Raw genomic sequence first — 27,387 nt, forward strand, 5'->3', positions numbered from 1 at the left:
GCCGTACTCAAGAATATTTCACTTATACGACGGCGGTCAGCATTATTGTGGGTCGAAACCGGGCACAGCCCGGGGGAAACCCAAGACCATCCGCAGGTTGCTGCCTTCCCACACACGGCCGGAGAGGAAGCCAGCATGTGCAAGACTTGAACTCACAGCGACCGCATTGGTGAGAGACTCCTGGGTCATTACGCTGTGCTATCGCGCTAACCAACTGAGCCAAGATGACATTTTGACAGCTAATACTTCTGTATACAATGGTTAATACGTTCGTCTTTCTGGTATGTGGTAAGTGCAACACTTCAGGTTTGGCCAAACCTGAAGACATATAACCTCTATAATATATATTGAAATGAATTAATAAATAAATAAAACTTCATTAAGGTTGCACATCTTTGTCTTCCCTTGTGAGACAACTTACAGAAAGACTGTGCAAAGGGAAACAGGATTTATGCAGAAATGCAGTCTTTATTTCTAAAAGGTCCGTCAGCAACCTGCGGATGGTCGTGGGTTTCCCCCGGGCTGTGCCCGGTTTCCACCCACCATAATGCTGGCCGCTGTCGTATAAGTGAAATATTCTTGAGTACAGCATAAAACACGAATCAAATAAATAAATAAATATTTCTAAAAAGTTTCATATCAGGGCAACAGGGCAGCAGGCCAAATATCGTGGTATTATAGAGACGCAGAAGATCTGTAATTCTATACAAGATGTTTGCGTTGGTAACAAGCGCTTAGCTGTTATTTTGGCTGCTCCCTGACAACACTACCAAACATAAGGGCGGAACAGACAGGTGGCAAGCATACGGACAACAAGACGCGGTTAGACGAGCAGGAAGGACAAGCGCTGAGCCCACAGAGGTCAGCCAGAACGTCAGGTAAGGCATTGGCTCGTTTGAAAGAACTGTGTATAGAGGTAAGGAGGTGAGGAATGTACACCATCACCTCGTGTCTTACGGCGATTAGAAAACAAAAAAACACAACTAAGTGCACAAATATGTCTCGCAATTACCTAGAATATTTTTTTTTCAATTCAGTGTGTGCCAAAGTAGTGAAAGTTTCTAAATGAGCCATTACTAACTGCAAAAAATCCTTATCTGACGTTGACATTTGCTTACGGCAGCAGACAAGATATTTAGAATTTAGTCGGATCACGTGTTCATGTGTTCAAACTCATTTCCTGCTGTCTCAATGGCGCCTTTACATCGAACCTGTTTTCGGGTACTTTGTGAAACATACGTTGGTTTCTTCAGGGTTTTGAAAGGTTTCCTTCAGTCATGAAACTAACCACCATCATCGGATTGAAATACCATGCATGGGGACGAAGTGTAACACTAGTTAAAATAGATCACTAACTAAAGTAAATACCAAAATTAAATAAAAAACTAAAATAAATAAATATTTATTTGATTAGTGTTTTACGCCGTACTCAAAAATATTTCACTGAAAATAAATAAATAGCCCAATACATACAAAAAACACTTGTTTTGAAGTCTAACGCAACAATTTATGTTGTTTGCGCTCATCTCGGAAATGTGTTACCCAACACAAACTTGTGTTAAATAAATGTGAGGCACACATGTTTGTGTTACATAAAAATAAAACACAAACTTGTGTTGACTCAAAGTGAGTTAATTTATGCATACGGCCATTTACAAGGGTGTCCCGGATTTCCCACCCGAACACTTTGTATAACATCCAATGTTCAATTTTCAATTCTTTCAAGACAAGATCTTGTGTTAATTCAACACAAGATGGAGTTATTCAAATATGACTCAAGGCTCGTTTGAAAGAACAGAAGCTTGTGCTCACACAACACAGGTGTTTTTTGTGTGTATGTATATGGCATGTTTGCTGAAAGAAGTGTTTCCTAACGAGCTTTTATAAGGCCATAAAATCGTATGACCAATGCACCGAGAACTGTGTATAGAGGTAAGGAGGTGAGGCATGTATACCATCACCTCGTGTCTTACGGCGATTAGAAAACAAAAAACATAAGTAAGTAGCATAGATATGTCTCGCAAATTTACCAATACACCCTTTTAAAATAATAACCCCAAGAGGTGACGTTTTTCTGGGTAAGTGCGACAACGGAAGTGTCTATTTGATCCAAGATAAAATTGCAAATAAAACGATATATATTTTAAATAGCCCAAAATCCTGTTGAGATACACCATTATCAAAACCTTTCATGTGTCCGCCTATAGCGGATCTTTTAATCCGAGTGTTAAATGTAAATATATGATGGTATCGCTTTATCCGATTAATATATACCTCTGTGTCGTTTTTGGTTTTGTCAATCGATTTTTTTTATTTACTTCACAATAATTTTTATTAGTGTATACGGTGATAGCTTCATCTTTTAACTGGATTTATTAAACCACTGCTTCATTAGTTGTGGAGCATTTGAATGGATGACTTGTAGGCTCTATAATTTTCATGTCGAGTTTACATTTATTACATTGGCTTTATTTCAGTCAGAAAATCTAATTAGTAAATATTAGTCGATACTGAGTTTTTGACTGTGACATACTGCTATAAATATGAATTTCAATACATGTTTTGATGTGAAATGAGGTTTATAACGCGAGAGTGTCTATATATTTTGGGTTTGACCAATACTGTAATCAGTGCCCAGGACCTGGTTATTCAAAAGTGTATACCGCTTGTGCCGGTATTAAGTCGTGTTCTATATTCATGATTTAGCAAAACCCAGCAAGCAGAGGCTAAATAGAACAGGATCAGACGTAGTTTATATCTAATATACTTTTATACGATTATTTTGGGGCCAAGTACAAAACTGAAGCCTTTGTTTAAAGTTAAATCTATAGTATTGTCTTAAGATACTTTTGAATAACCGGGCCCATTAAAGGTGGTGAAAACATAAAAATGACATAAAGTTCAGATGAACGAGTGCGAAAAGTTATTCCTAAATGTGGTCCGATTTTTCCTTAAAGAGAAAAAGACGCTTGAAAATAATTTTTTGTATAGTGAGTGTATGGGACCACCTTTTGGTATTTATAGTCTTTGTTTAATAGTGTCATAAATGAGGATGTAACACAGGTTTAATAAATATTTTTGCACTAGAATTTGTTCTTTTCGGCTATAAATGTATTAAACTTCAATTTGGATGATCCAAATTGAGGTTTAATATTTACATTAAAATTTCAATTAAATTTATATTTTAATATGCTCATAAATATTATCATAATTTAGGTTAAATTCATATGTTTCGATCTAAACAACAAATTTACATTCATCACATCCTTATTTAGAACATTATTATGCAACGACGATAAATACCAAAAGTTGTTCTCAAATACCCACCATAAAGAACTATTTTCAAATACCCCTTTCTCTTGAAAAAAATGCCAAAAAATATTAAAGATCATATTTGCAAATAAGTTTTGATGCTCTTTCATCTGATTTTGGCGTCATTTTTATGTTTTCTTCTCCTTTAAACTCTATGCTGATGTGTTCATTACTGCCATGAGAGCGGCTATTGGGCCTGTCATTGGGTAACCTGATCGTTCTACGCAAAATGCATTTATGACAACGCTTTGTAGTCAACTGTCCAGACATTCCTGTATGGATTATTTGTGGAGTTATATCTTATAGTTATTGACAGAATCTAATAGTGACATATCACGACGCAGCACGTTTATTGTGATGCAATGCCTCGAAGAGAATCGTATCATTTAATAATTTATCTGGGATGTGTTGAGTAGTTTACTCACTCTTTCTGCACTTTTTCAGGCCAACAGAGATGGCGTCCAGGTCGTTGGGGATGGGTATTGCTGTGTTAGGTAAGATACATGGATCTGTTTTCTCTTTTTTCGCATGAATGATTTGTTATAGTTATTATTCTGAAATGTGTACATTAATGTATTGTTCCTCTCTGACCTTCAGCAGATGATATTAATGGCAAAGATTGACATTATGTGAATATTAAGCATGAAGAAAGACTACATGTAATGGTTGCCTTTCAATTGGTATATATAACATATAAGGTGCGTGTTCAAACCCGGCCTGGGACGTGGAATTTGTAGACAATTTCTTAACCCTAATGGCCGCGACTATACTGTCTTAACTCTAAAATGCACAAGTGTATCTATAGAACCAGAAAAACTCTTCTGAATGAGAACGACCAGCATTATGTTCCTATACAACCTGTAATGACCCTGCATCAAACACGACACGCGTGTGATCGTGGGTTTCTCCCGGGCTCTAGCCTGTTTCCTCCCACCATTATGCTGGCCGCCGTCGTATAAGTGAAATATCTTTGGGTGCGGTGTAAACACCAATCAAATAAAATGAAATCAAACAAGCTATGTCACACTGATGGCGTTATAAGAGTATCTTTTTCGCGCAGAATAGCGACTCGGATCCAACGTGAATTCACCAGAGTTGTCTTTCGATGCAAATGCTGTATTCAACAGCAAATCAATTCATCGCAAAGCTGGGGCCTCCGTGGCTCAGTTGGTTAGCGCGTTAGCGCAGCGTAATGACCCAGGAACCTCTCACCAATGCGGTCGCTGTGAGTTCAAGTTCAGCTCGTGCTGGATTCGGTTGTATCCAAGAATTTTCAAACGATTTTTTTTACCCTTGCGAGATACGACACATATGCAAATCACTGTCCCTATCTTGGTAGTGGGTGATTGTGCATTTAGCTGTTGTGGAAATTTACGCTCCTTTGCCCAGGAAGTTTTTAAAGATACTTCACCCTTGATTGCCAGATGAAAAGATATTATGCCCGGGATTTTGGCTTACATTGGATAACAAACATTTTACTTACCTGCTGAAGAGAGAAGTGATTTATATATCGCAGAAAAACTAAAGAAGATGGCCTTTAATAAGTTTATTTCACTATTTTAATGCGCTCTCGCATGTCATTCAATGTGTCGGTGATGTTAATAGAGATTCGTATACCACTCGTGCATTACAATGACTCAGGAGCCTCTCAGGATCGCTGTGAGTTCAATCCAGCTCGTACTGCCTTACTCTCTGGTCGTAAGTGGGAATGCGGATGGTCGTGGGTTCCCCTAGGCTCAACCCTGAGGCCCCACTGTAAGAATGGGGTACCGTGGGTAAACAGAATATGGATATAGATTTGTGAATGCATATATATTAGTAGAGAGTCACCCTGTCTATTTTCTAAATAATAATTGTACATTTAACTTAGGCGCACATCATTCGGTAGCATGAAGCGGCCTTCAAAAGAAATCATCCTCACCATATTTTTGGCCGTCATCGTAAGTGAAATATTCTTGAGCACGGTGTAAAATTCTCAATCAAATAAATAAATATACCACTAGTGGGTCACAGAAAGGCGTTTGAAGCCGATAATCGTAAGACCCATTCCAAATCACCAGATTCCCAAATAATGTAGACGAAATAATATATAAATATCAAATACAACTGGTAACATGTAAGGAATAATACATTTAAAACTCGTAGTACGTGAATGTTATTTCCTAGTCAAATTCATATATAGGTATCTCAGTCTCGAACGATCTGAACATCATCTGTAATTTCTCGGCGGTAACACAAAAAGATATGTGACACCCAAATTAAGTATTATTTGGAAACTAGCGAAAAGAGTTGTTTGTCTGCTAGACTGTGCTATTTTGTGTACAAGCCGGTAATGTCAAACGTTTATTCAACCCTGTATCTCTTCGGACAATGTTCATCTGGATTTAGTTAGTCATTTGATGTTTTACAGCCGTACTGATCCTTGGGCAAATTACAATAAACACTGAGGCGACTACAACGACAGATTCAGTCACGTTAACAAACATGACAACTACAACAGAGGAGTCGTCAACTGTCCAGACAGCCCCAGGGGAGAACACGACAGTTTCTGGTAATAGTTCAGTGAGCGGAACGACTGATTCAGTCACTGTAACAAACATGGCAACTACCACAGAGAAGTCGCCAACTGTCCAGACAGCCCCAGGGGAGAACACGACAGTTTCAAATGATAGTTCAGTGAGCGGAACGACTGATTCAGTCACTGTAACAAACATGGCAACTACCACAGAGGAGTCGCCAACTGTCCAGACAAATCAAGGGGAGAACACGACAGTTTCTGGTAATAGTTCAGTGAGCGGAACGACTGATTCAGTCACTGTAACAAACATGGCAACTACCACAGAGGAGTCGCCAACTGTCCAGACAGCCCCAGGGGAGAACACGACAGTTTCTGGTAATAGTTCAGTGAGCGGAACGACTGATTCAGTCACTGTAACAAACATGGCAACTACCACAGAGGAGTCGCCAACTATCCAGACAAATCAAGGGGAGAACACGACAGTTTCTGGTGATAGTTCAGTGAGCGGAACGACTGATTCAGTCACTGTAACAAACATGGCAACTACCACAGAGGAGTCGCCAACTGTCCAGACAGCCCCAGGGGAGAACACGACAGTTTCAAATGATAGTTCAGTGAGCGGAACGACTGATTCAGTCACTGTAACAAACATGGCAACTACCACAGAGGAGTCGCCAACTGTCCAGACAAATCAAGGGGAGAACACGACAGTTTCTGGTGATAGTTCAGTGAGCGGAACGACTGATTCAGTCACTGTAACAAACATGGCAACTACCACAGAGGAGTCGCCAACTATCCAGACAGCCCCAGGGGAGAACACGACAGTTTCAAATGATAGTTCAGTGAGCGGAACGACTGATTCAGTCACTGTAACAAACATGGCAACTACCACAGAGGAGTCGCCAACTGTCCAGACAAATCAAGGGGAGAACACGACAGTTTCTGGTAATAGTTCAGTGAGCGGAACGACTGATTCAGTCACTGTAACAAACATGGCAACTACAACAGAGGCGCCGCCAACTGTCCAGACAGCCCCAGATTCAGTCACTGTAACAAACACGACAGCTACAACAACTGTCCAGACAACCCCTGCCGCTCTGATATCTGAAGGTAAACCCGAAGGTTTCACAATAAAACTCCACAGAAAAGTTGTGTTTCCAAGAGAATATCTGATGAAGTACAAAATATCACAAGGAATCCATCGTTTAGACGGTATCTTATTAAAGGCTTAGATATTTTTCTATTAGACAAAAACAAATCCATCAGACCACAATAATTGTTATTTTCTAACTCTATATTTATCTGCATGTTGTTCTTTAATTGGTTAATTTGTCAAAACAGTTAAACCTTTGCTTCACAGTATGAACAAGACTACAAGTTCCTCGGTGCACATACTAAACATGGAACTATACGTTAGTAATGCTGCATAAAATGGCTAATTGGAGAAAGTAAAATTTCGAATGTTTTGGAATAATGTTTAAAAGATCTAAATGCCATAAAACAATGCAAGAAATAAAAACATGAATGTGGGGCCACTACACCACGGCAGTAAAGAAGGTGACAATCCCATACATTGGAGAGATTTTCTGTCCTTGTTGTAGCCCTCTTTGATTACGGATTTGAGAAAGGGGACAGTGCTTTCTATGGCGATGATATCTTGCGCTATATTTACATGAGTCGAGGATTCCCCACGGACTCCAGTCGGGAATTCTACCTTTACGTAAGTATATGTGTACCAGTAAGTGACCAATACTACTGAAGTTTGATTATGGGCCATCCGGGAAGCATGCATGAACATGTACGTATGACCACCGTATTGGCATAACCCTGCGTAACGTTAACGTACGCTTTTCTATGGTCACGATTTTTTGTTAAAATACATGCAAATATGAGACCGAAATATTCTTCACTGACAACTGTCATTTCACTCACTTGCTCGGGAATTAATGATGTCACTGCCTAATAACGTTAGTGAGATTAATATTTGTGCCAAGCAGGATGGCCAAAACGTAATTTTTATGGTAAAAATGTACACCCAAAAATTAATATGTTCATTTTAACAGAAAGTCTGTTGTCTGAGTGATGCTAGAATATATCTTGCTATTGCAACAAATTATTCTGTTAAATATAACATACATTATTCAACATTACTTCTGTTACTGACAGGATATTATGTTGAATAAGGCACAGTACTATGTTAAAGGCTGTCACAATACGTACCTGATGAACACGATTTTCCGCCATTTTTGGACCAGAACGAGGCATTTGGTATAACGTTTCCACCTGAGTGAAAAGGTTTCCACCTGGATGAAAAAAGTCTGCTACGGCACAAAAACGTTTTCACCAAGTGGAAACCTAGGGAAAAGTTACAAAAGTTAAGAAAAATGGAAAATGTCGTATATGGGCCACCTTACTCATGTATCATAAGTGCCCGAATAGATTTTGGTCTCTGGGGCAGATCGACTGTCACGGCAAATCCCCGCAGAAGGTCCATCGGCCGCCTAGACCCCTGAAGCCGCACACTTTTAGGTCGCCAGAGAGAACCTGTGGCCAATTCAGGCCAATGTATCGAACAACTGAAAAAGTTTTATATGTTTTGTACCAATGGATTGTGTATTAATTAGGTTACATAAAAGAATTCGGTCAACTCAACTCATTTCATCTAGGAGACGAAAAGATTGACTGCTTTATATTCAATACTCCAGTGTATACAATAATATACAATAGTTTAATCATTTTAAACAATTCTCCACGGCCAAACAGGGATGGAGCGGAAAGACATCACTCTGCATCTATCACCACCGCCACAACCCTCTCCGCAACCCTAATTTCCACACAGGGTATGTTTGTTTCATCTTGTGTACAGTACAATAATCTGAACTCTTGTTTCGTCTTCAGATTTCCACAAATGGGTACATTGTTTTCGGACGTTACTACAACAGCTTCCATCCGAGGCGACTCCCTCAGTCTGATTTGAAAATTGTGGCGCCATTCTGGGCAGACGCAACAACGTACTACTACAACTATTACAGTTCGTACTACAGCTACTACAACGCAAATGACGCGAGGATATATTACCAAGTTTACACCAATGGAAAGGGACAATTCGGCGATGACGCAAAAGGGCTGTTTCAGAAAGTCAATGATATGATATCTGAAAAGAAACACGTTAGCCCCTTCAAGGCCAGGTGGATTTTAAAAGCAACGTGGCACAATGTCTTGCCACACGGTGGACAGGAGGTGAGCATCTATAAATACCGACAACAGTCATTCTACTAAGCTGCCAACCGGCCTACGAGTCATCAGCCATACCGGTGGGGCCCAAACACTGATTTTCAGTATTCAGCTACTTGACTGAATAACTAACTCTCTGCATTAGTGATGACCACGGACAAATCACCCCATTTACATACTGAATAACGGGCCCACCACAAAATCTACAGACATACCCACCCTTCTCTGATAGACTGAATCAGTAACTCACCGCGGTGACTGACTACAAATAAATCACCCCGTTTACAGGCTGAATAACCGACCAATCACACAATCTACAACGCTGCGAAACGCTGATAATATTCTGTCACGGTATAAGAAAACGGTGATAATGTATGATAATGTATCATTACAGTATCAGACACGATTTTAGAGGTGGTGGTAATGTATCATCACGGTGTCCAACACGATGGTGATAAGCGATGATAATATTATGCTTTATCATAGTGATAGCGTCTATTTGGAGCATCAGTAAATGTGAAAAATATTCAATAACAGTATGAATAACGAAGCAGTGCAGGCATGGGTCTGTAGTGATGATAACGGTGTGATTGTTAACTCTCCGGCCGTAAGTGGGAAGGCAACCTGCAGATGGTCATGGGTTCCTCCGGACTCCGCCCGGTTTCCTCCCACCATAATGCTGGCCGTCGTCGTATAAGTGAAATATTGTTGAGTACGGCGTAAAACACCAATCAAATAAATAACGATTGTTTACTTCCATTTACTTCCAACTTACTTCCATTTCAGACCAACACGTTCCAGTGTATACTGGCCACGGACTACCAGCGTTCCTTCACCATCTACCTGTATGACAAGGGAAACATGAGATGGTCCAAAACAAGCTTATCCAACGCCCCCGGAATTGGCTTCCAAATGAGCAGCGACAAATACTTCAACTCCCCCTATTTCAAACGCCTGGAAGCCATGAGGATTGACGGCATCAAAGAAACGTCGGTAGGTTAACTCACGATAACACGCCTAATACTGTCTTAGAGTGAAGTGTAGGTCAGATGAAGACGATTAAACACTGCCCATAATAATAGTTCGAGTTATTTTTTAGAATTTTTTCAACCTAGTAAAATACATTTGAAAGTTTGGATTCTGCGGAGACCTTTTCTGACAATACTGGGATCAGTGACATCACATCAGGTTTTTCCCACTTGACACACTGCTAGATTTCATGATAATAAATACATACAGATATAGATCTATGAATGCATTCACCGACTGGACTTTGAGTCGAGCTATTTCAAGCAAAAATTATGGATGGGACGTCTTTGATACCGTCAAGGTTACTACAGATCACAGTAGAATCCATTTTAAAACTATTTTATTCGGTTGGAAAAGATCTAAAAAAATAAATTTAACTCTTTCCTTGGACAGTGTTTAATGGTCCTTCATCTGACATATACTGCATTTTAGTGGTTCACTTTCCTTGGAGCGCTTTTCCCAAACCCTGTTGAACAACACATACTTGTGACATCTTTATTTTACGCAAACTTGTTGTCATCTTAAACTATAGCGCAATAATATTGCTTTTCATTACATATACTCATATTTTTCATGTCGATTGATGCCATTAGAAGGGAACTATGCCAGCATTGTGTTACGACCCAAACTGCCTGTATTATAAAGAGATTTCTTGTTCGAGATACACGACAGTTTAGCCGCACAAAAAAGTAACCAAAACCAGCAGATTTTATTTTTCAACAATTTATTAGGTTTAACAAGAACAGATAACAAGACTTATACAAATACTAAAGTACTTAAGTTTAACAAGAAAGGATAGCAGTATCTATACAAATACTAAAATGCTTACATGTACAACGGTGTTAAGTCCAAACGGACGCACAAACTCCACAATGCTTAAAAATGCACAGAGGCAATATTCACAAGAGGGAAAATCCACAGTATAACTCAGTGTTTGACGAAATATACACAAAATTCCACAGAAAGGGTCCGTGTACTAATAAGCACTGTGTATACAAGAGCACAAATTAAATATACAAGTTCAGACTGAACAAGTGCTCGGTGGAGATATGATATAACAAAGCCAGAGGCTATAAATACACCAAAATTCAGCACAAAAGGCCTACTAAAGTAACACACAGCGAAAGCATCCGAAACTCTCAATACTTCTCCTTTCTCCTCCTTTGACCTGCTTTCATACGTCTTATATAGACTGGTGGAATTTTCTAGAATAAGAAAAATCTTGAAAAATGTTGTAAACAAACAGGCCCCGAACTGAGCGTATTCTGGAATATTCTAAGACAGCAGGCCCTGAACTCAGCATATGTAAACAGTGGCAAGCTAAATTTAGAAACTGACGGCAGCTGTCCACATAACAATTGTGACCTATTTTCAAATACATTAAAAGACTCTTAAAATATTGAATATTTTTTCGACAATACCTCTTCATCTTACTTAGCCCTTTTCTTAAGAAGTCAATATTTTGACAATCTTCCAACTCATTAATTGTGGTGCATGTTGCAAATCTCCCTGGTTTCTGTTTGTTTTTTCTTGTCTCCCTAGGTAAAGCGGGCTTGTGGATTTTCCAGCTAGATGACAACCGTGCCAAAGTGTCACCAGCCTTAAAGTGTTTGAACTGGTACGAGGCTCAGACCACAACGGACCACCAGCAAATGGTGGAACTCGACTCTCTGCTGTCCCCATGCCCATGTAGTATACGGGAAGCCTTCTTCGACCCTCGCTTTCGATTCGCTTGGTGGGAGGGTGGATACTATGAGAATAACTACTGCTTCTACACCATCCTCTCTCCACGGGGGAGGACCGGGGCAAGGGTAAGCAAATTCGTCTGCTTTAACTCCCGTGCCATCCTACATTCAAATCGTGCAAATCATGTTTGAAAAAACGGATTTTGTGACGTCATTCTCTGGGGAGAATACCTGTTTACCGAGGAAATGTCGTGAAGGCAATATGGTCGATTATGTCTGCAAATTTGGCCCTCATAAAAATGATGCTAGCGTCAATAAAGTCAATTAAATTGCAATATAAAATACACGTCGGCTATTATAAAAATATTGAGAATGGTGTTGAATTGTCATGTTTTAACAAGGAGGCTATAGTTATATACTGGCAATTCGCGCGTTATCGCGGGAAGAGCTTTTTGGGGTGTATATTACAAAAGTTCACTGCTTCATCAAGTGAAAAGTAAGGTTGATGAGGATTAACAGAGAGAATTACAGACATTAGCATCTACCAGTAATGGGACTGATTTACAGCACTACATTATGAAACTTCTGTATATTTCAAGTTATTCTGTAAATAAAATTAAAAAAAAATAGAAATGAAATTAAAATGTTACAGAGGGCACAAAAAAACTCTGCAACTGCCTGGATTAGTCTGGTCCTGTTCTTTTCTGGAGCAAGCAAGCTGTATGTTGTAAGGTGCTTAACACCAAGTGGATAAACCAGCCGTTGCAGATTAAAACGAAATTGTCTGAACTAACTACTGACTACTGACTACAACGAAGTGAAAAGTGGTCCAAAGATTCTCCCACTTGGCAATGATCACATATAGTCCTGTAGTGTGTAAATTTAATCTATGTAGAAAGAATTCTAAACGCAGCATATCAGCCTTAAAGTTGTGTAAAAGCAATACAAACAGGCGGTTGTAAATCATGATAAAATCACTTTCACTTGCTGCCAAAAGAAACACAATAACTTTTTAGTGCAGGAGACAAAGTATTCAGTCTCAAGTTTAACTGACACATCAGGGAGTAACAATGCATCTTTAGCGAACCCAGGCAAAACAACTCCTAATGAAAACAAATTAGATATGGACCGACCACGATAGCACAGTCGGTAGAGCCATGGGAAATCCTGGGTCGAGTCATCCCTAATACCCCAAAAGAGGAAGCTGTAACTTCCTCGCTTGGCGTTCAGCATGAAGGGGATAATGCAACGACTGGTTGACCCGTATCAGTATAATGGCTCTGGCGGGGTCTTACTTGCCTTCCGTAGGCGTCTCACTGAAGCAGTACTAGATACAAAAAAGGTGGAAATCCGACCACATTACATTACATTCACGCTAAGGATTCATTCCTCGTCATATACGTTAAGTACGACGTTAAACCCCAGGCACTCACTTATACAGAATTGGTGATGCCCCCTGCCCCAAAAAATTCTTGATTGATTTTTAAGAGCACTGAGCCAATCAGAAAAAATACCACTTCAAGAGGGCGAAAGTCGACAAAAAATTGTAAGGAAAGGAGAACAGCTATGTGTTTGCATGTAAATACAGACAGATTATTAGACAGCCTAAAGTGTTTTGAGTACCTCAATTGGGGTGTGTTTAAGGCCGCGGAGCACTTTCGAGAATCCGGACAGTGGGATGCACCCGTATAGATCTTTAAATACCCACCCCAAGTAGAACTGACAAACCAGTAAAAGACATGTCAATAAGGTTCGGTTTTTAACTTTATCTCTAACATCCGACACGATTTGGAGTTATATAGCCTCGATGTCTCTTCATATGCACGAAGTTTTAAAGTTAAGTATTAGTTTGGTCTCATTCGGTTGGAACTATAAGCCCGGCAGAGTGAATAATGAGGGCAAAGTTTAGACAAGATTAGGTGATACTGTGGGGTGGCTATAAGCTGATTGTTTACACATTGTAACATAATGTTAAGACTACACGATTTTATAATGCGGAACACATGTTAAAAGAGTTAAGTTTACTAAAGATAGTGATAAATAATTAAAGTTGTATACGACCTCTTACTTTCAAGAGAGTGCGTTAAATAAATAAGAACGAGGTATTAAATAAAGAATCGTGCATCTTTTTCTTTTCTTTCTGTGCAGTGAGTTTGGGTTGTGCAACCTTGGCCGAGTTGCTGAGAACAATGACTGCGACCGGATGGTGGTTGGTTTCCACGGAGTTCGGTTTCCTCCCGCCATCATGTTGGCCCCATCGTATAAATGGAATATTCTTGAGTATGGCTGAAACACCAGTTAAATAATAAGTTTGATAGAAAATAATTTTAACATTTCAGAAATGCTGTTACTCTTTTCGGAGAGAACGGCGTCTGTGGACGTGGGCTTGGGGATCACACTGGGGTTGGCGCTACATTTACTTCCTGAACACAGATGTCGTGACTGGGGGTGGTTTGGTCAGTTACAACCCTCTGTCGTTTAGCCAGTACCGCAAGTATCTGGACAACGACCGAGCCCCGTTTGAGAACTGTTGCTTATTGTCCGGCCTATGTAGATACTATCGCCAGTATAGACAGTTGGACAGATGCGAAGGCTACCGCCCACAACGCAGAGGTGAGAAGTATCAGAAGTCTACGCTTCTCTTTGTCTTTCAAGCTTCACATTCGCAAAACTTTGTTAATCATGTCGCATGAAGGCTATGTCGAGATGATGTCTATTATGAAAACGCTACGAGAAATCTGACATATGAAGAGTGGTGAAAGTGGCCTCTGTGTTCCCATAAAACGCACTAGGGTTCCACGCCCTTGATTGTTATTTCAGTGTGCTTATTGCCATAGCATTAGGTGAGTTTCGAGCTCGAACATCAGCCGTTACTGTGTCCTATGACTTGTGAAAAATGTTAGGCAAGTTTATTTCACAGTTTTGGTATCTTACCACCATTTTCTGTTTTCTGATGTGTGTCATACTTCTGTGTATCAGATTAGGCTTCAAACGCTAGCTTACTTTCAGTGCTGTTGGTATGGACATATGACCTGCTTATCCAATGGGGTACTGCCATTGTATCAGGAATAAAAATAAATATTGATGAAATATGCCGTAAACAAACGTCTGTCTGATCATTAACCGAATTTCAACGGGTTCCAATTGTAGCCCGCTTCTGGGGTGACCCGCATATTACTACCCTTGATGGTAAAGGATACACATTCAATGGTTGGGGAGAGTACATTCTGTTGGAATTAACAAATAAAACATCCGATCAGCTGAAGGCGTCAATTCAAGGACGCACAGACCGTGCCCTGAATAGCACTGGTCACATGACAGACGCCACCATCTTCTCGGCTTTTGCTGTCAAGGACTATGACACGGGTGCCACGATGCAAGCCGTGCTGAATAACAACAAAAGCGGTGAGTTATAGTACCTGCCCTCGGCAAGGTCAGCGGTCAGATGTCCGTGTTGCTGAAAACGGGTGCGCATATGTATATTTGAACTGTCATCGCACTTTAAAGTTTAAACTAATAATTATTTCAAATGAAAGCCAGCAGAATACTTTAAATTATTAAAGTTAGGAGTCAGGAGGTTAGTCATTAGATTAGTCGGGAGGTTAGTCAGGAGGTTAGTCAGAAGGTTAGTCAGGAGGTTAGTCATGCACATGCACCATACATGACTGTAAAAGAAGCCGAAGTTGTCTTTTAATTCAGGGGAAATTTGAAATGTGTGCAAATATCATATAACTGTGAAAGAAGATCTGAAGTGTTTCTTATTAGAGTTGTCTGTCAGTAACCTGCGGATGGTCGTAGGTTTCACTGGGCTCTTCTGAGTTTCCTCCTGCCATGATGATGGCCACTGCCGTATAAGTAAAATATTCTTGAATATCGCTTATATCACTAATCAGTTTAAATCAGATCAAATATTTACAGTCACATGATGTAAACTACAACAAACTAACATTCTCAATATTCACTTTGAATAACACAAAACAATAGACCTGTGTTATTGCTATTTCTCGACGAGATAAGTTTAACTGATTGTTTTACATACATAATGGATCATCACTTCCACCAATGACTAAAGATTTATCAAGAATGATAATTGCTCCTTTAGACAGACTGTTCCTTCTACAAAATATTATCCTTATGTTTCTTCGAAATCTTTCTACAAAGACATAGACTATAAGGCTATAGGGTTATACAGCACTATAGGCTATTTTTTCCTGTTTTTTTTTTAAATTTATGTATTAAAGTTTTAGCATCTTTAGTTTTCTTATCATTTACAACACTGTCCCTACCTTCCCTTTTTTGCTGTCATGCAGCCGTCTGGTGATCAAGAAAAAGAGTTTTAAACTCGAGATCACGTCATTGGAGAATATCTGATGGTTAAAAGTCGACTTTCACACCACCACAAAAGACACGCCGAATCATGAATATTGTTGCTTTGTATTTGCAGATTTAAACGTGTTCTGTAACTCAGTTGACTACACTGAAAGGTTTCAAAACCGTTTTGAATCATTTAACATTAATGACGACAACCTGGCCTGCACACGTCCGGAAAACAACACTTTAGGCGTGACTTTAACTTCGGGTAAGCTCGGTTTTGCGTTCCATATTCTAATGCGTCGATGTCGCAGTGTTACATTATTGTAAACGTAAGGATCTGTATATCTGGTGTATTCGTGGAAATCTCGGTCTTGTATTTTAATCATATTAGATCTAACACAATGTGTCTCATTGTTACATTACTATAAACGTGAGAGCTCGCTTAATTAGTGTATATCTGGTCAACTTTATTCATGTTTGGTCTGTTACTACATGTTGTTTCTTTAATATTCTAATACCTTACACTGCAGTGTTACATTATTGCAGACTAGAGGAAACCGGGGACTATAAATGTGGTAAACTTAAGGCATGTTTTTCCTATTATCGTAGGAATTGGTCTGAACGTGTCACTGGGAGTGGAATCCTTGGAGATATCAGTAACTATTCCAGAGGACATGGCGTCTTCTGTTTCTACAAAAGGGCTGCTGGGTGTCTTCAACGATGACAAATCCGATGATTTCATGCTTCCTAACGGCACTACAATCCATATTAATTCAACAGAAAAAGCCATTTTCAACGACTTTGGACAGCATTGTAAGAACAAAAAATACTGAGTCATGTGATATTGATTAGTGCACCGAGACGTGTACTCTACCCATATCGCTTGTAAGGGTGTTTTATATGTGCCCTCATGGATGATATTATGGCTGCGTACAGTTAAACGTGTCTAAAATATGAGTTACCTACTGACGTCATTGTGACATCACAATGTGACGTGTATAATCACGGTCTAATGTCATTCTTTGACATCACTGGAGTTATTCATGTTCTTTGTTCTGGACATCTAAGCCAAAAGCAGCTGTTTTAGTGTCGGATTTGAGAATACCAACAATATAATTATTTACCTTTGTACATTTATGACTGTTTGTGGTAACGAGTGTTTGTCAGTGACGCATACGTTGTTTATATTATACAGGGTTAGTGAGCGACATTAACTCGGTGTTCACATATCGAGCTGGTGATAATGCTAGCAATCATCGCCACGAGGAATTTACCCCCAAGTTCCTAGACGACTATCCCCAAGACAAAGTGGACAAAGCCAAAGAGTTCTGTGGAGATAATAAAGAATGTATGTTTGACTACCTGTCTACGAATCGAGAAGACGTGGCTCAAGACACGCTGAATACAGCGAACGAAACAGCCGAGGACGATGAAGCATTCGGTGAGTTTTAAGTGTCTCAACACTAACCTGGGCCCGCTTTCACCAAACATCCTAAATCCAATAAGTTGCTTTATAAGATGGTAGTTTTTGAGCATGGAGTGTTTCTCAAACTCAAAGGCTATTTAAATAAAACAATTTGGTTTTGCAAAATAACTTATGAAACTTTTTGACAATGGGCTCTACATATTCAGTGAAGCATATGACAACATAGAACAAAGAAACCATAAATTCTCAAAATGGATTTGTTGTACTTTGATTTATTTTATTTATTTATTTGATTGGTGTTTTACGCCCGTAATTAATAATATCTCACTTGTACGACGGCGTAGTCTGTAGCACATAACAAGGCATGACGTGCGGAATATCTTTGATTTGAATGTGCCTTAAAAGTCTGCAATGCTTCATAAATGTCTTTAAACGGCTATCCGTCTGCAATGTAACCTTTGATTTACACAACACTGAGCACATAACGTGATTTTGTACGGCTTCTTAATAGTTTTCAGTATGCAATCATCAATTTCAGTAGCCTGACATAGTCTTCTGAAATCCAGTGGCTACGTCGGGCTACCGAGCAATGGTATCGACTCAGTTATAAAGTGTCTACATGAAAACATCATAATGTGTATCGTGAAGTGTAGTATTTTGTACACTAGAGTTAACCAATACACTTCGTAAAACTGTATTACTATAACCAGTAGACGCTAACAAATGAATTTATTCCAGTCTGTAGCCGCAGTTCTTTGTCCAGAATTGTCCGTTCCAACTACAGGAGATTAATTACCAATTCATTGCTTGCCGCAGGCAACAGTTTGCCGAATGTCACCGTAGATCAGACCGTGGTCAAAGCCATAGTAAACCAAACAACGTTAATACAGATTTCAGCCACTGATGATGACAACGAAACTGTTGTTATCTACATGATCAACAACATCACAGGCCAGACTGTTCTCAATCAAACCGGAAACAATGCCTATCTGTCATGGACTCCGGAATCTCTTGATCCTGTCGTTATTAGGTAAGAAAGAAAAGACTGACACATTTTAGAAAATAAGTTTTTGAAATGCAGCATGGATTATTTTACGTTCTTTATGATCAATTGCTTGTAGATTTCAGGCTACGCTGACCCAGTTATGTGCATCATAAGTTGGGCGAGTAAGCATTGGATAAATGTTGGACACAGAGATTGGATTTGTGGGATTTTGCAATGCTGCTGCGTCTGCAGGGTCCGTCATATGATCTGGAAGTGTTACTCTTACAGTTCCGCTTGTTGTTATGTTAAAAAAGGCTATGCCGGAAATTGTTTTTGCAAAAGTTCGCATTCGATAATTAAATCAAACTTTCTGAATTTACCAGAAATGGCTCAAATTATTGCATTTCAGTGAAAATCAGACTCGTTACTGTACTATTTATACTCTTAAAATGACTCGAAAGTAATATAGTGCGACCCTTATATTTTTGAAAATTTAGGTTACAAGAGCGCATTGATTATCCTTACTATTTATGTAATAAATTTGGCAGCTTCAATCTAAAAAATATATTTTCTCTAACTTTCGCGTGGAGCAATGCCATACCACCACATGCAGCTTGCAATTTTCTCTACAACATATCAAATAATCAACCTAGCATGACCACAATTTTTTTCAGATGTGGTTGCTGGAAGTGAAATCATAGCATTTTGTTACCTTGTTTACCTCCAGTGGGTGGGATGTAACAATGGCATGAAAGTTTTCTGGTCTATCCAAAACAAACAAAGTTCTGATATATTTTAATTAGGTGCAATCTAACAGTGGAGAAATTTATAGTACATCAACAACCTAAAATTGTGACAGTATTACCCAATCAGTGTTCCTTAAATCTTCATCTCGGAGGCAAATCTTGGATCCATTTGCGTGAATTGCTCATGTGTAACCTATTGTACCGTACCAATTTTGAACGTCAACACATTCACAGGCGATTTTTTTGCCGAAATAAATCTCCAGTATAGTCCCTTTAAAGGGATACAGGATCGACGCTGATCGGCAGACAGTGGAGATAAGGCTTCCTGGGTTAAACCCAGCAGCCTACCACGCTTGAATAAATCTGCCATACCTAAACTTCAGATTAAGGCGGACAGAGCGTGGACTTGCCTATCTCTCAAATCAGACAATCAAAATCGATTCTGTATGTCTTTCAGTTAGTGTCACTTAATCTCCGTAGTGAATATGAAAACGTACATCCACGTTATTCCACAGCATATCCGCCGTGGATCCAAAAGGCGCCGACGCTCCAGTGCAGCAGGTTCAGGTCTTGCTCTGTAGCGGCTGTAGTGGTCGTGGGGAATGTGATTTTAACCAGACGGACGCCAGCTTGGATGCCACTTCCAGTAACGGGACAGCATTCACCGTTGTACCATGCTCCTGTAATTCCGGATGGATTGGTACGACAACATTTCCAGTTGATCCATAGAGCTATATTGAGTATATTGTATACTTGATTATAATTTGACTATTTGATTAATCCAGCTTTTCTTTGACTGCCTTTCGTGCGACGTTCACACAGAACAGATTGCAGATCACAAAATACATATGTTGGGCTATACTTTGTGCAAATCCACTAACTAAAAACTCCGTAGTGCCAAAGTGCGGCCATTTTTTACTAATCAGTGGTGTCATTTTGTATGGCTGAGTAGTAACTCTTTAATTTGTGAAATTGTATCGAATAAATTGTTAACATGTTTTTTATTTTATAAAATTTTCTGTTAACATGATATATATAATCCTGAGCCCAGAAGATTAACATGTTCCAGGGGACTGATCTTGTTTATTTGGAGATTTATCATTATGTCTGGATCCACTTTGTAGTGGTGATGTAGACTGTGGAACCACTCCTGCAATCTAAAATCTAGAGCAACAAAATGTGGACAGCCGCGACCGTTTGATTTTTGCAAGATTTAAACTTTTACTTCGCTTGCCATACCATGGAAATATTTAGGCTGCTTTACGGGCTTCTACTAGCAAGATAACGGTCATATGTCCATTGCGTCTTCTCCCACCGTATTCGTTAGGCAAAGTAATAATTATACTGACGTCAGCTTCATGAAATGTACTTAGTGTTAAGTAGCCGTTCAGCTACGAGCATTTCATGTTTCTACAACGTTTGTTGTTATGGTACATGTACGGTCACTGATATCACGTGTGTTTCTACATGTATTTGTTTAGTAGGTAAATACTGTGCACTTCATGTAACCGGTCACTGATATCACATATGTTTCTACATGTAATGGTTTATTGGGTAAAAACTGGGATTTTGGCCTGTGAGAAGATACGAATGTCAGACAGCCTTCAAATAATGTCGTGTTAAAAGTTTTTATTATTATATTTATTCATTATTTGAGTGATGTTTTGGCCCATAGTCAAGAATATTTCACTTATATGATGGCGGCGTCCGGCATTATGGTTAGAGAAAACCGGGGAGAGAAAAGCCACGGCCACTCGCAGGCTGTTGACAAACCTTTCCACGTGAGACCGGAGAGCAAGCTAGCGTGAGCGAGACTTGAACTCACAACGGTTATAGTATTTGGTATGACCGTCATGGTGTTCTCCAGGTTGATATTAAGTGCTCTTTGTTCAGGTGATAACTGCAACCAAGACTACAACGGGTGTGCAGACGAACCCTGCCCCAAAGGAACTACGTGTACAGACCTATCCCCAGACCAGCAGCTCGCCATGAACGACACGGCCTTCAACTGTAGTGACTGTCCAGATGGGTTCGAGAAACGTCAGACAAAATGTTTCGGTAACAAAGGCCTCTCTGCTCTTCATCATTTTACATACACCCTTGCAATTGAGTTAAAATACAGCGCGACTGCCCAGTTTGACTGGTTATCATATTTTTCAAATTTTCATCTCTTGTCAGGTGATGGTGAGGCTGTACGCAAAAAGTTACTACCCTCTGATTTCTTCTCACAAGTGTTATTAGTACATGTAGACTTCAGAGACTAGGACTAGATCTTTGGGAAATAAGACATATTACACCCTAGTTTTTACTTTGATAGTCGGAAAGGAGCAGATAAACAGAAAGCAAGACGCATACAATGTATTACGAAGGTGATGCCTTACATGTACAGTTTCAATTAAGAAACGTCTTAATTATGGAATGAATCTGGGCCCGTTTCACAAATGCTCTAAAGGCTAACGTTAGACGGTTAACTCAATCCCATTATTGAAAGTTTTTTTGTTGATAAGGAAACAATTGGAATAAATCAGCTTCTATCAGGAAATGAAGGTTTTTTTAAACCTACAAACTCACCCGTTGTTGTTTCCCTTCAACTGTTTCTTTTACTGTTATGAGCGTTATGACCCTTGCAAACTTTGTCAAAAACGAAAATAAAGAAGAAATTATCATGTATTCTTGTTATTTATATATAGTAATTTAATTTATTATATTTTGAATCCAATTTAACAATGATCATCATGGATTCTACCAATCAAGGTGTTGCAGTGTTGCCAAATAGCCGGCTATTTTAAGCCAGCCAAGCTTTAGAGAGTTTTACTTTTGTCAAACGACTGATTAATTTTTTTCACAACCTGCTAACGGCAGTCTGCTTAATGACCCTTCACCGGCTAGATTCAGGGCTTCTTCCAAGGTTGGTTTTTAACTACCAAAACTGATCAAGAGATTAAGGTAGTTATGTGACGATTGCTGTCAACGTTGCAAGTTATTGTACACGATGGAAATACGGATTTCATTCATTCGCCTAGATCATTCCTTGCGTCTTTCTAACATCATTAAAAGGTGTTGACTTTGCATGTTGTCTTTGCATGATTCCATCCTAGTTTGTGTTTTATATAATTTCTGAGTTCTTTTATTGATTTGTGTTAAACGTCGTTTTGGGAATTTCCCTTGTGATTATTGGCCCGCATCGTCCATTTCGTTGGACGGCTGGTATGTGTGTTTCGACGCAAAGATCGATAATGACATTCTTTTTCAAGTTATTATTGGTAGATTTAAAATAAAACAGACGTCCAGGTGTTATAGAATCTCATTTGACATGGTTTGTAATTATGTTCACAGATATAGACGAATGTAACAGCACTCAATCCGTCTGTACCCAAATGTGTTTCAACACCGAAGGAAGTTTCTATTGTGCCTGTATGGACGGCTATACTTTAACCAAACAGACTGACTGTGTAGGTACGTGAGGAAGGTGGTAGATAGTTCTATCCAGAGCAGTTCATAAAAAAAATAACTGAAATAAAATGACAAGAAGCCAGGTGGTTATTTGCCATCTACATGTATCACGCTTCAGCCTTCCTCTGGTTTTACTCTATTTTATGTCGTCAAGATATATTACACTGAAACACAGTACACACTGTGTGTGGGTATGCATTGCTGAACCAGACCATTCTCAGTCTCGGTAAGTCATCATTTCAGGACACATTTCAAGTTTGTCCGTGAGTTAACGGAAACCTCCAGGATTATCAGTCCGTAAGCTAATCTCTTATGTAAATCTCCAGAATTATCAGTCTGTAAGTTAATCTCTGAGGGAAACCTCCAATATTATAAGTCCGTAAGTTAATCTTAAACGGAAATCTCCAAGATTATAAGCCCGTAGTCAGTTATCAGTTAGTTATACCGTTATACCCTTATGTGTTAGCTGTGCTAAGGTTAGACCACGATTGACGAGGACTACACCGCAGTTATCAGTTAGTTATACCGTTATACCTTTATGTGTTAGCTGTGCTAAAGTTAGACCACGATTGACGAGGACTATACCGCAGTGCATTGATGCAAAGCCGAAACACAGTGTTGTGTTGTCCAAGTAAGTTAAGGTCTAGCCCATATCGTCATTTTCGAAGAACAAAATATCAAAATCAACAAGTGGCACAGCAGAAAATAGAGCTCTCATAGATGATGGGTACTATGGAGATATTCTGGGTGAGCAGAACGAGAAAAAAGACGGTATATGCAGTAAGTTTTGAAAGACTGTTTCGACTGACAAGAACCGCACAGTTGCATTTACAAACTGTACTAGGTCTATTTTTGTTTCAGATATCGACGAATGTAAGGATAGATCGCATGACTGTAATCACAAGTGTACCAATACACAGGGTAGCTACAACTGTTCATGTGAAACTGGCTATTTATCATCAGATGGCGGGAGAAACTGTACGCAGGATCCGAGTAAGTAATGACCATTCACGACGCTGAAGCTGTCTTAGGCTTTACCGCCAGACTGTGACTTAATCGCCCGAAAACTTGGTCTTCTGATTCTTTATTTAATACTTAGAGTAGTGTTAGACCTTCATGGCAAATCTTCAATCAGCATTAAAATTCAAATCAAAGTCAACGAATAATGGTGTTCTTTTTTTCCACTTCGACTCGGGCCCAAGCTGAATTGTGAAGAGTGAGTGAGTGAATGCATAGGGTTTAACTTTGTACTTAGTAATTTTTCAGTCATATGACGACGAAGGAGTCCTTAGAGTGCATGTAATGTGCCTTCTTGATGCAGGACGGATATCCGCCGTTTTTTGTATCTAGTGCTGCTTCATTGAGACGACTTACCGAAGCCTCCCCACCGAGCCATTATACTGATACGGGTCAACCCGTCGTTGCACTATCCCCTTTATGCTGAACGCCAAACGAGTAAGCGACAGCCTCCACTTTTAAGGTGTTAAGTGTGACCCGACCCAGGATTGCCCCTGGCCCCGAAGCCGACGCTTTACCAACTCAGCCATCAGGACCGGTCAAGCTGAACGGGTCATTGCTCTCTAACAACTCATGAGTAATATGTTATCAGTTTGCTCACAGAACGACACGGTGTGCAACAAAATGTGAATGTAGCTAGTTGCCTAGATAATGACATTTTTGATAGCTAATTGCCTAGATAATGACTATTTTGATTTTGATTTTTGATTTCTAGATAATAATCCATGTGCTGGTTCGAACCTAGAATGTCAGTACGGATGTCGCAAAGTAAACTCTGCCTCGGAATGTTTCTGCCAGTCTGGTTTTGTTCTGGAAAACAACATAAACTGTACAGGTACGTTTGCCCGTCGGAATATGTCCTTGAAATGGGCAAAAAGTGTACGGGTAAGTCTGCCAGGTATCTAAACAAAACAACGTTGATTGTTTGGCGTAGATCGTATCTATACACGATGAGGCGATCACCAAATTGCTACAGATATTGTGTGTCTCACACAAGCTAAACGCTGAAGTGTGGTTAAAAACCCGTATAAGCTGATGTCTGTGTTAGACAAGCACGGCAAAACCATAGGCATTGTGTGGGTAAAAGCCCCAATATGCTGACGTCTACTCAAACCCTAGGGTACAAAATCATTATCCCATATATGCCGAAGGTTAGACCATTACTACAAAAGCACAGGGATTGTGTGGGTAAAAGCCCCTACATGCTGACGTCTACGCAAACACTAGCTTACGCCATCACTAGGTCCTATATGCTGATGTTTACGCAAAAACTGTTGGCGTTGGCGGTTAGACCCTTGCTACAAAACTACAGAGATTGTTTGTTAAAAACAAACATATGCTGACAGTTAGACCATTACTACAAAACTTCGGGATTGTTTGTTGAAAACCAATTTTTGCTGGCGGTTAGACCATCACTACAAAACTAAAGGGATTGTTTGTTCTAAACTAATATATGCTGACGGATAGACCATTACTACAAAACTACAGGGATTGTTTGTTAAAAAACCAGTATATTCTCGCGGTTAGACGATTACTAAAAAAACTACAGGGGTTGTTAGTTAAAAACCAGTGTATGCTGGCGGTTAGACCCTCACTACAAATCTACAGGGATTGTTTGTTAAAAACCAATATATTGTGGCCATTAGAATCAAACTATAGGGATTGTTTGTTAAAAGCCAATATATGCTGGCAGTTAGGCAAACACTACAAAAGTACAGGGATTGTTTGTTAAAAACCAGTGTATGCTGTCGGTTAGACCCTCACTACGAAACTACAAGGATTGTTTGTTATAAACCAATATATGCTGACGGATAGACATTACTACAAACTACAGGGATTGTTTGTTAAAAACCAGTATATTCTGGCGATTAGACCCTTACTACAAATTTATAGGGATTGTTTGTTAAAAACAAATATATGCCGAAGGTTAGACCATTACTACAAAACTACAGGGATTGTATATTCTGACGGACAAGGCGTTACTACAAAAATACAGTGATTGTTACAAACTATTGCACTGTGACGGTTAGATCCTAATTACAAAACTATAGGGATTGTTTGTTAAAAACCAGCATATTCTGGCGATTAGACCATTACTACAAAACTATAGGGATTGTTTGTTAAAAAGCTAAATATGTTGGCGGTTAGCTCCTACTACAAAACTATAGGGATTGTTTGTTAATATTGATTACATGGTGGGAGTTAGACCATTACTACAAAAATACAGGGATCACTTGTTAAAAGCCAGTATATTCTGGCGGCTAGACCATTACTACAAAACTGCAGGGATTGTTTGTTAAAAACTAATGTATGCTGTCGGTTAGGCAAACACTCTAAAACTACAGGGATTGTTTGTTAAAAATCAATATATTCTGGCGGTTAGAACCTTACTATAAATCTACAGGGATTGTTTGTTAAAAACCAATATATTCTGGCGGTTAGACCATCACTACAAAACTACAGGGATTATTTGTTAACGACCAAGGTATGCTGGCGGTTAGATCCTCACTACAAAACTACATGGATTATTTGTTAAAGACCAGTGTATGTTGGCGGTTAGAACATCACTACAAAACTACAGGGATTATTTGTTAAAGGCCAGTGTGTGTTGGCTGTTAGAACTTTACTACAGAACTACAGGGATTGTTTGTTAAATACCAGTGTATGTTGGCGGTTAGACCATCACTACAAAACTACAGGGATTATTTGTTAAAGACCAGTGTATGTTGGCTGTTAGAACTTTACTACAGAAATACAGGGATTGTTTGTTAAATACCAGTGTATGTTGGCGGTTAGACCATCACTACAAAACTACAGGGATTATTTGTTAAAAATCAATATATTCTGGCGGTTAGAACCTTACTACAGAAATACAGGGATTGTTTGTTAAAAACCAGTGTATGCTGGCGGTTAGACCATCACTACAAAACTACAGGGATTATTTGTTAAAAATCAGTGTATGTTGGCTGTTGGAACCTTACTACAGAAATACAGGGATTATTTGTTAAAGACCAGTGTATGTTGGCGGTTAGATCCTCACTACAAAACTACAGGGATTATTTGTTAAATACCAGTGTATGTTGGCGGTTAGACCCTCACTACAAAACTACAGGGATTATTTGTTAAAAACCAGTGTATGCTGGCGGTTAGACCATCACTACAAAATTACAGGGATTATTTGTTAAAAACCAGTGTATGTTGGCTGTTAAAACTTTACTACAGAACTACAGGGATTGTTTGTTAAAGACCAGTGTATGTTGGCGATCAGACCATCACTACAAAACTACAGGGATTATCTGTTAAATACCAGTGTATGTTGGCGGTTAGACCCTCACTACAAAACTACAGGGATTATTTGTTAAAGACCAGTGTATGCTGGCGGTTAGACCATCACTACAAAACTACAGGGATTATTTGTTAAATACCAGTTTATGTTGGCTGTTAGAACTTTACTACAAAACTACAGGGATTGTTTGTTAAAGACCAGTGTATGTTGGCGGTTAGATCATCACTACAAAACTACAGGGATTGTTTGTTAAAGACCAGTGTATGTTGGCGGTTAGATCCTCACTACAAAACTACAGGGTTTATTTGTTAAAAACCAGTGTATGTTGGCGGTTAGACCATCACTACAAAACTACAAAGATTATTTGTTAAATACCAGTGTA

The 27,387-nt window shown here is 39.3% G+C and overlaps 2 protein-coding genes across 2 annotated transcripts in view; both read left to right on the top strand.

Moving 5' to 3' along the window:
• The first annotated feature begins 774 nt into the window (after positions 1–774).
• On the top strand, positions 775–11,677 carry LOC135461566 (uncharacterized). The gene is made up of 6 exons (XM_064738723.1): positions 775–878; positions 3,757–3,806; positions 5,723–6,940; positions 7,432–7,550; positions 8,729–9,070; positions 9,851–11,677. Exons 2-6 carry the CDS (start codon positions 3,767–3,769, stop codon positions 10,064–10,066), a joined length of 1,935 nt encoding a protein of 644 aa, XP_064594793.1. The 5' UTR covers positions 775–878; positions 3,757–3,766; the 3' UTR covers positions 10,067–11,677.
• Positions 11,563–27,387, top strand: part of LOC135464192 (mucin-like protein) — a gene marked incomplete at its 5' end in the record, with an annotated part of 36,480 nt that continues 20,655 nt past the window's right edge. Inside the window, 12 exons of the mRNA XM_064741700.1 lie at positions 11,563–11,904; positions 14,118–14,391; positions 14,929–15,183; positions 16,223–16,357; positions 16,702–16,905; positions 17,288–17,533; positions 18,335–18,548; positions 19,765–19,949; positions 21,143–21,307; positions 22,586–22,705; positions 23,564–23,695; positions 24,435–24,554. Of these exons, the coding sequence (XP_064597770.1) occupies positions 11,563–11,904; positions 14,118–14,391; positions 14,929–15,183; positions 16,223–16,357; positions 16,702–16,905; positions 17,288–17,533; positions 18,335–18,548; positions 19,765–19,949; positions 21,143–21,307; positions 22,586–22,705; positions 23,564–23,695; positions 24,435–24,554 (2,392 nt within the window). The remainder of the gene's footprint in view (positions 11,905–14,117; positions 14,392–14,928; positions 15,184–16,222; positions 16,358–16,701; positions 16,906–17,287; positions 17,534–18,334; positions 18,549–19,764; positions 19,950–21,142; positions 21,308–22,585; positions 22,706–23,563; positions 23,696–24,434; positions 24,555–27,387) is intronic.

The sequence above is a fragment of the Liolophura sinensis genome, chromosome 1, assembly GCF_032854445.1.
Source record: "Liolophura sinensis isolate JHLJ2023 chromosome 1, CUHK_Ljap_v2, whole genome shotgun sequence".
Lineage (NCBI taxonomy): Eukaryota > Metazoa > Mollusca > Polyplacophora > Chitonida > Chitonidae > Liolophura > Liolophura sinensis.